At 36.7% G+C, this 8,807-nt stretch overlaps 1 protein-coding gene across 1 annotated transcript; it reads right to left on the reverse strand.

The window, feature by feature from the left end:
- Positions 1–872: 872 nt before the first annotated feature.
- LOC135155995 (uncharacterized) lies at positions 873–8,535 on the reverse strand. Its single transcript, XM_064106766.1, has 5 exons — positions 8,447–8,535; positions 7,229–7,350; positions 5,809–5,976; positions 4,857–4,970; positions 873–1,143 (listed from the first exon to the last, which is right to left on the reverse strand). The coding sequence occupies exons 2-4, from the start codon at positions 7,335–7,337 to the stop codon at positions 4,861–4,863; spliced, it is 387 nt and encodes a 128-aa protein (XP_063962836.1). The 5' UTR covers positions 7,338–7,350; positions 8,447–8,535; the 3' UTR covers positions 873–1,143; positions 4,857–4,860.
- Between the last annotated feature and the right edge of the window lie 272 nt (positions 8,536–8,807).

Below are 8,807 nucleotides of genomic sequence, written 5' to 3' on the forward strand. Positions count from 1 at the left end.
CCTTTGAAAGTAAGGACTCTTTTTTTTTTTAGCTTGTCAAATTTTTCGCGGACGAAATGACGTTCAATTTTAGGTGAAAACCCTTTTTTGAGGGGGGGGGGAGGCTTGTCAAATTTTCATCGGGAAAATGTGCCCTTCCCCCCCCCCCCCTTTGAAAAAAACCTGAATCTGCCCCTGTTTCCCCGTGTGCTATTCATTCCCCTTTAACACACAATATCCTTTCTAAATCTCACCCTCTTTCTCAAGTTTCTCTATGTTTTATTCCCCCCTCCCCTATCTTGCCTATCTAGCTCTTTCCGGCGTTGTCACACAGACACGTTAAGTTTTACAGTGGCGACCCCTGCAACCTTCTTAAATCGTTATAGGGCCTATTTATTATTATGGAATATACAACCTTTCTTCATGTTTTTTTTAAATTAAATATTCTGGTATGTACTGTATTTATTTTTATTTGATATTTGAAAAGCTGCAGAAACAATAAATGAAAATCTTTCAATTTAGCTTCGCCTGTGAAAGTCTCAGCCTCTCTTTCCACTCCGTCTGTGCATGGCAAACAATACCTTAAAATGCTCATATACCATAATTTTACTCTCTCCTCCCCTTTCTCTTTTTCTTTAATTTTTCATATTTCTGCCTCTGTCTATCCCCCAGTTTCTTACAACATGCGTTACTAATTTCAAAATATGTTTATTCATTTCATTCTTAACCCGAACTACCCCCACCTTTCTCTCCCATTTTCTCTCTCTCTCGATAGTCCCTCCCTCTCTCTACATAATTTCCTTACCGCATCCGTCTCTTAATCGGTCTCTATAAAAATTATTTAATTTCAATCATCTATACTCAATCAAGAAAAAAAAATAATTATGGTAAACTATATTTTAAACTTTCAAACGACTTTAATCCAGTGTAGTACTAATTCAAACATTATCCCGCAATGAAGATTGAAAAATAATTCATGAGCAAAATTAGTTATCTTTGGAAGATTTGTTGTGTAATGAACTAAGTGAGAACCAACTTATATCGGTTTCCAGCGGATGAAATAAAATCGGCATTATAAATAAAAACATATTCTAAATATTGAAGAAAAAAATTCAAGCTCCGTCGATTTCTTCCAATTGTCCTTGTCCATTTCCGTTGTACAACCTGGAAGTATAGATGGAAATAAATATCATTAGTATATCTCATGTGTCCGTATTCTGAAGTCGGGTTTAATTTTATTCAGGTTTAAAGTTGTGGTTTAAGTATGGGAAGCCAAAAGTATTTTAAAAAAAGTTCATTAAGTTGTATGTTTCTTATGTTTACTGTGCTCTTTCCAGATTCATCGATGGTGAAAACAATCATCTATTTATACTTCCTAGACAATTATGAATGATTTGAGAGCTGAATGAGCTGAAATAAGATATCTTTACTGTTATATGATTTATGTAACAATTGGCTATCCATACTTGAAACACAACTTTAAACCTGAGTTTAATTTAAACCTGCTATCAGCATGGGTGTCGATCAGTATCCTTGGTTGGGGGGGATGATTGACACAAAAGTTCTTGTGGATGGGGATCTTTCAACATTACCCCCACTAAAATCACAAGTTAGGACATTTGGGAGTGATTGATATGCATGGTGTTCTTGGAAATTCCTTCATTGTTGTAGTGTACTTATATTTCTTTCTTGAAAATTCAATTTGTGTTACAAATAAGCCTATTCTAAACTCATACGAAAGAAAAAATGACAAATTTTCTGGACCATGTACATAGTGATATGTTTATTGAGCATGATGTATACACAGGGGCGTCGATCCATTTTTCAGATGGGGGGGGCAAAATCATGAATCAACGTTCCAAAGGCGCTCGATCATACAAAACGAACAAACTCATCCACACACCCCTACACCCCCACACACATAGGCCTATATTTTATATATATATATATATGCATATATATATATATATATATAACTCATGAGAAAGAGACACATATCTCACCCTCACCAACAATGCGAGCGCGAAGCGCGAGCTGAAATTTTTTAGTATGACATGAAAACAGGAAAAATGTACCTGTTTAGGTTTGTTTGTAGTAACTCATGAGGAGCATAGATACATGTATCTCACTAGAGAGCGAGCTAAAATTTCTTTATATTCTGACGTGAAAGCTTGATATTCTAAGCATTTTTGGCACCAATGATTAAGATTGGTATCTAGAAGAACAATAGATGCGAGCGCAAAGCGCCAGCTGAAAAAGTTGATATTTCGATCTGGAAAAGTTTAATGGACGCTTTTAATAAAGAACAAGATATATATCCAACAAAAGATTATTGCAAATCGAAGCGGGAGTTCTTTTGAGGTATAGAACTAAAAAGGGGACATTCTATTCACCTATTTAATCATGAAAAGTATCGGGGTTTTGGTACAGAAATGATGCGAGCGCGAAGCGCGAGCTGAACATTTTTATATTCCAATCTAAAAAGCAGACATTTTGAGCACGATTTTAAATCAAAATCGAGTTGGTATCTCAATCTTGCTTGCAGGTTTCAGTGTAGCATTACAATCTAATTTCATTTTTTAGTTGCACATACAGAATTATTGGGAGGGGGAGGGGGCAAAACGATATGTTCCCCCAAATATTTTCATTGGCGGGGCGATCGCCCCCCTGCACCCCCCCCCCCCCGGATCGACGCCTTTGTGTATACAACTTCTCTCTTTAATCTTACCCGACTGGCAATATCTTTTTTCTTAATGCATGATGATAACATGCAGATTCGGACCAATTAAGACTAGCACAAATTACAAACTGTGTGGATTCTCGTGCGCCATCGGGCTTACCGTCATTCCATAGAGCTATTACTGTAATAGCTATATGGTCATTCCTTAGACGATTTATCTTGCCACCCTTTTACTCCCGTTTATTTTTCCACCCTTTTGAATTAATTGATTTGTTAAAATTAATTTATTCACCATTGGTGGGATGGAACACCAAAAGTCGTTTTTCGTTGGGGTCCTTTTATGTCATGTGTTTAAAAATATCATATACATAAACATTTCATTCTTTTTCATCTTGAACCTCCACCCATCTGTTTAATAGTCCTGAAAAAGAATGTTTTTATTTAATAACAATATACACAAATTGCGAGAGAAACAAACTGATTGATGGCATTCTATATTCATCACTATAATCATCATGATCAAACTTTTCATTTTTTCATCATCATTATTATAATTTTTCTACCCTAAATTATTGGGGGGGGATGATAATACAGGCCATCCCCCCACTTGAAATATTGGGGGGATATATCCCCCCATCCCCCCCCCCCCCCCCCCGTGATCGACACCCATGGCTATCAGAATACGGGCCAATATGTTTAGTTCATTTCAAATAACCTTCATCTATTTACAGTATCTGGACATTTGTCATAAAATGGACAGTCCATTCAACAGGTCAACAAACATGACATATCGACAAAAACCCTACATCAAATATTTTGAAATAGGATAGGCCTACACTGAAACAAGAGCAATAATATAACCGGAAATACTAATGATGATAATAATAATGATAGTGACCGCGATGATAATGATAGTGATGATTATAGAACCTAATAGTAACACTCTTACCATGACTATGAGGATAATAATGATTATAGAAATAATAAGGATTATGAAAAAACAATGAAATTAATAATGATATAATAATTATAATAATATTCATAATAATACTAATAAAAATTTCAATGATAATAATAATAATATTGTTTACAATAACAATAATAACAACAACACCATCAATGATAGTAATGTAATGGTCATAATGACGATGATTACAATAAAAAAAAACTAATAATATCGATTACCATTGGCATTATCGTCATCATTATTTTTTCCTTTCTCTCTTTTATATTATAAATTTCATTCAGTTTCAATCACTGGCGGATCCAGGGGGAATGTAAAAATGCCGTTAAAACAGAAGTGTGCCCCCCACCCCCTCCTTTGAAAGTGAAGACCTTTTTTGTCAAATTTTTCCTCGGTGAAATGTGCTCTCGGGAAAATCCTGGATCCGCCCCTTATCACTGAGCAATGGATTGTGATTTTCTGCATTATTTATTATTAAAATGTGCTCTTGTGAATAATATGGCGAATGTTAAAATTTTTGTTACGAATAATTATCCGCAGGTATGAATATTTAAAAGCACTGATTTTTATACAATTTTCTGTCTTACGAATAATTATTTGTCTTTGTGAAGAGCGTTTATGTTGATTTATATTGAAACATTTTGCAATGCACCATACTCGTATGATTTCAACTGAATGAATTTAATAAATACTATTACCAAAAAATAAATATCATAATCATAAAATTGATGGTACAGTATTGTCTATGATCATGATCATCAGCAATATTCAACATACTTTCCCCTTCATCATAAATGCAAATGCGACACTGGATTTTTTGGTTTATTTTCATTTGGTCCAATGTCAATTCGTCCAATCGCCAACTAGTCCACTATCATTTGGTCTACCGTCAGTTCGTCCAATTATCGGTCTAACTGCCATTTCGTCTAATAACCAGTTGGTCCAATAGCCATTTAGTCCATATACCATTTGGTCTAATTAGACTAAGTGTTGATTGGGCAAAGTGAATGAAAATAAAACGAATATTAGACCAAATGGTTATGAGACGTAATGGTCATAGACCAACTGGTGATTAGACGAAATGATGATTGGACCAAATAGTTATTGGACCAAATGGTTGTTAGTCGAAATGTTGATAGACGGAATGGCATTAGACTAAATGAAGGTAGACCACTGTGGTGAGTGGACGAGTTGGTAGAAGACGAGTTGGCAATTTACCGATTTTTTACTCACCTTTCTAACCGACGAGTCTGCAGGCACTCTTAAGATTCTTGTATCCTTGGTAGGCAGCTGCTGCCTGCTCCTCATCAATCTCCTCATTGCGAAGGGCAGCATCCCGGAGCCTCACTAAAGTGATAACAAGACGAAGTTATATTGTACTTTAGTGACTGATCAGGTTGAACCATGGACCTATTAGGTCCATGGTTGAACTAAGGAAAGGCATACTGTAAATAAAATAGAACCCCAACTCCTCTTGAAGCAAAATATTTTAAAGTATTAACATGATAGTCATTCATCAAGAACAATATTGACCCCCCCTCCATCGGTGAGAAGAACTGACATTTGAAGCAATAGTTCCCACGCACAATCCCACCCGCACACACACACACCCATGCACATTTTTTTTTTTCTTTTTAAATTTGTTTCTCTGGAAAAACATGATGGAGAATTAATCATACATGATAATTAAAGAAGATGAAGAGCATCAAATCATCATTACATAAATTCCAACACACATATACACACACGAACGCATACGACAACACCCCCACACAGGGGCGTAGCTACGGAGGGCCTGGGGGCACGTGCCCCCCCCCCCCCGAACAAAAGTTGGCGGAGCAAAAAAAAAGGGGAAAAAGACAAAAGGAAAAGTTAGAAGGAAAAAGAAGAAGAGGAAAATCAGAGGAGGAAGACGAGTGAATAAAATAAGGTGAGGGGAAGACTTGCAACAACAAAAAATTCATGTCACTATGTAAAATTTTCGCTCGCGCTTCGCGCTCGCACTATTATATAGGGCTTATGAGATTATTTCATATTTATGTTGTTTTATAAAAAAATAAAGCAAGAATTGACTGTGAGGACTACCCCTTCAAACAAACAAAAATCCTAGCTACGCCACTGCCCCCGCACACCAACGGCCTACCCTACGCCCACCCTCATGTACCTATAAACACAAGCTACTTACTTAATTCATCTCCTGGCAGCCCATTCACGACACCACACCCCTTCTTGACCGCATGTCCAACGTCACGGGCTGCATGCGATACAGCGTGCGAGACTTTATGGGCTGCTCTGGAAAACCAGCTAGAAGCCAAGACGTCTCCCAAGGCTCCCAAGGTTTCCTCATCAAGATCTGGAAATAAATTGCGCATATGAGAAAAAAAGGTTTGTGTGTTTAACTAGTGGGGACAAATATAGGTAATACTTTTTTAAAGATCCGCATGATATTTCATCGCGATGCTTCAAATTAAAAACAAAGTTTCTAGAAACCCTAACGGGTTACGGTTTCGCTATTAGAATTTCCCTTTGAATTAGATAATGATAATGATGAATGAAACTGTGGAATGAACTCTTCATGATATCATTTTCAGGGGCGGATCCAGCCAGAATTTTCCAAAGGGAAAAGGCACATTTTTTCCGAGGAAAATTTGACAAGAACTTAGGTCCTCATTTGTGTATGAACGACATATTCCCATTCAAAAGATATGCTGTAACTTTAAAAAAGGGGGCACATTTGTGTAATTAAGAACGGGATATTTACATTAAAATAAAGGGGAGGGGGCACGGACCGGATGTGCCCCCCCCCCCTGAATCCGCCACTGGTCACTTTGGGTCGCATTTGGTTGCATAAGACAAACACCCGGGAAACATCTCATGAGGAAAAAAAAAATTGTCAGTGACTTTCACTGACTTTTTTTAAAAGGAGAATGAAACCTTTAGAACAAGATAGCTTGTGTGAAAACAGAAAAAATCTAAGAAAGAGATCAACGAAAGTTTGAGAAAAATCGGACAAATAATGAGAAGGTTATGAGCATTTGAATATTGCGATTACTAATGCTTAGGAGATCCTCATATTGGCAATGCGACAAAGATGTGTGATGTCACTTGCAGTGAACAACTCTCCCCATTAGTTTAGTATATATTTCACTGAAATTGCCTCTTTTGTCACATATATCAGTAGATCATGTATTCTTTCTTTAGGAGGGCATGTAATACAGATTTTAAAGAATGCATCATGGATAAAGAATTTGTATCACCATAAGAAAAAGCAAAAAGAGACATTTTGGGAGTATTTTACAGTCCATCAAAGGGAAAGTTGTTCACATGTGACATCACACATCCTTGTCGCATTGCCAATGGGAGGATATCCATAGCATTAGTGACTGCAATATTCAAATGCTCATGACTTTCTCATTGTTTGTCCGATTTTTTCTAAAACTTTCGTTGATCTGTTTCTTTGATTTTTTGTTTCGACACAAGCCTACTTATTCCAAGGGTCTCATTCCCTTTAAATTAATTCACTCAAATGCAATGATTTGCAGTATCTAATAACACCCGTATGTGACAGTAACGACAATATCGACCCCTGTCTTTCTTGAACTCACCGAGTTGGAGATCCCCTTGGTCATCAAAGTTCTGGTCCAAGCTGGCCGCAGTCACGTGACTGACCACGAGACCAAGAACAAGCAGGGTAGCGAATATTGTCACTTTCATTTTTAGAAATGATCTGCGACAAAATAAAAGAAGACAAAGCCATTTTTAGTTATAATTAGAAGAATAACAACCACAACAACATCAACAAAAATGGGGATACCGATAAAAATGATATATACACTCTAAAAAAAAAGTTTACCAAATATTGGGTAAAATGGGAACATACATGTTGGTTGGGTAAAAAGATACCAAATATTTTGTAAACTTGATTTTACGCATTGTTGCGTTAAAATTTACCCCTTAAACATGCATTTTGCTCAATATGGGGTAAAATTTTAGTCAGTTTTTTTAGAGTGTAGGCTAAAGTAGCAACAACTCAATAACAATAGTAATAATGTTTTGATTTAGTGGAACAAATCTTAGTTAGGTAATTCTTTCCCACCAAATTAGTTTTTTTTTATTTCGACGAGATTTTTTTTTTACAGTGACATGGTAGAAGTGATGAGTGTAGATGAAAGTCTGCTATAACGCACAATTATTTCAAGACCGAATGGGTATTATTATGCATTCGATGAATAATTCAGGGTCCCTACCCCTTTACCTCACCTGGGTCGAGCGCGGCACACTTCTTGCTGAAGGAAATAAACGGTGTAAAGGATCTGAACCTATCCCACCTGACCAAGACGCAAGATAAGTTAGCAACCATAGCATCATAACTATACTATGTTATAAGCAAACACCATGGATATAATGTCTTTGATCTAAACCAAGAACCATATTGATGAGTTACAGTTCATGAAGATGAATTTCTATGACATACTTACCTACACTATAGGGTACACTAAAAAGTGGACTGATATTTTGTATCTAGGATGTTAATTCCTTTTTGTTATAGCAACTTTTGACACAGAATATTCATGAGGTGCCGATTATATAGATGCATATTCAGTGGCTCAATATTTTTTTTATCCCGCAGAGCCATTAATAGAGGCTCTGTTATCCCGGCTTGGTGCATTAACTTAAGGAATTATTCCTGCCGGATACCCATTCACCACACCTGGTTCCCAAGATCAGAGAATTTAATGAAGGGAAAAATCTAACCTTTTAACTGAAAAATACTTAAAATCTACTGCTTGCTTTTCTGGGACACCCGGGTATATCTTACTTACCGATGCAGAAGCGATGAGGTGATTCGGATGTTTCAGAAGTTTTGCGAGCTCAGGGAGTGATGCTAGAAGTTCTCTCTTAGCACGATACTACATTGAGCGTTTGTGGTCCAGTATTTATACCCTTTTCTAACCTTCTCCTTCTACTAAAGACAACACAGGCATGAAAACATGCAATGGCCTGCCGTATGGCCAGGAATTGATATTCTAGCTATATATCCTGGATGCAATACGGTCGTGATTGGTTATCCTGATACATCAAATCAATGGTACTTTTGACAAAGGTCCAAGGACCTTCAAGAAATAAACGGAACATGTTTATTTCTTAAAATGATTGCAAAAGAAACTTGATCAGGGAAGATAT

Source organism: Lytechinus pictus, chromosome 11 (genome assembly GCF_037042905.1).
Source record: "Lytechinus pictus isolate F3 Inbred chromosome 11, Lp3.0, whole genome shotgun sequence".
NCBI classification, from domain to species: Eukaryota; Metazoa; Echinodermata; class Echinoidea; order Temnopleuroida; family Toxopneustidae; genus Lytechinus; species Lytechinus pictus.